Source organism: Austrofundulus limnaeus, unplaced genomic scaffold (genome assembly GCF_001266775.1).
Source record: "Austrofundulus limnaeus strain Quisiro unplaced genomic scaffold, Austrofundulus_limnaeus-1.0 Scaffold3971, whole genome shotgun sequence".
Classification (NCBI taxonomy): domain Eukaryota; kingdom Metazoa; phylum Chordata; class Actinopteri; order Cyprinodontiformes; family Rivulidae; genus Austrofundulus; species Austrofundulus limnaeus.
The window spans coordinates 1,716-2,398 of record NW_013956373.1 but is presented as its reverse complement, the minus strand read 5'-3'; the positions used below and the strand labels follow the sequence as shown (position 1 = coordinate 2,398).

At 40.1% G+C, this 683-nt stretch overlaps 1 protein-coding gene across 1 annotated transcript; it reads right to left on the bottom strand.

Moving 5' to 3' along the window:
* Nucleotides 1–74: 74 nt before the first annotated feature.
* On the bottom strand, nucleotides 75–603 carry LOC106512036 (adenylate kinase 7; the record flags this gene model as incomplete). Its single annotated transcript, XM_014000738.1, is given in 2 exon segments — nucleotides 75–200; nucleotides 296–603. Coding segments are annotated over 2 exon segments (201 nt in total), but the record flags the coding sequence as incomplete, so codon positions are not given.
* Nucleotides 604–683: the final 80 nt, after the last annotated feature.

Here is a 683-nt window from a genome sequence, read left to right as displayed (position 1 = left end):
CAACAACAACAACAACAACAACAACAACAACAACAACAACAACAACAACAACAACAACAACAACAACAACTCACATCATACTGTTGGTGCAGGAAGTCTAACTTCTCAGGTGAGGAAACGGTTCCAACGACCTGAAACGCAACTTCCGGTCCAGTTTCTTCATCTTCAGACAGATCTCCAGCTTCACATGTTGACAAAAACTTTTCCACAAGTTTGTACAAATTTAATCACTACAAACTACAACACAACGTTTTCCTAAAGAGGCCATTTTACTTATTTTTTCCCCACTTTTTACCTTCGCGATGTGCTGCGAAGAATATCTGTCCACGTCGTTCACGAAAACCCGTTTGTGTTTCTTTGTTTCTTCCATTTATTAAAAACAGATTTTTACAACTTAATGAATAAATAAACGTCTTAAAGGTTTATTTTATTAAGTTTTTCGTGACAAAAGCACAAACACAACGTCTCGTCCGTACCGTTGCTAAGGACTCCAAAGGGTTGCTAACGTTCTGCCGAGCTGTCCGTGCGTAAAGAAACCTACGTAAAGAGCTGTCCGTACGTAAAGAAACCTACGTAAAGAGCTGTCTGTACGTAAAGAAACCTACGTAAAGAGCTGTCCGTGCGTAAAGAAACCTACGTAAAGAGCTGTCCGTGCGTAAAGAAACCTACGTAAAGAGCTGTCC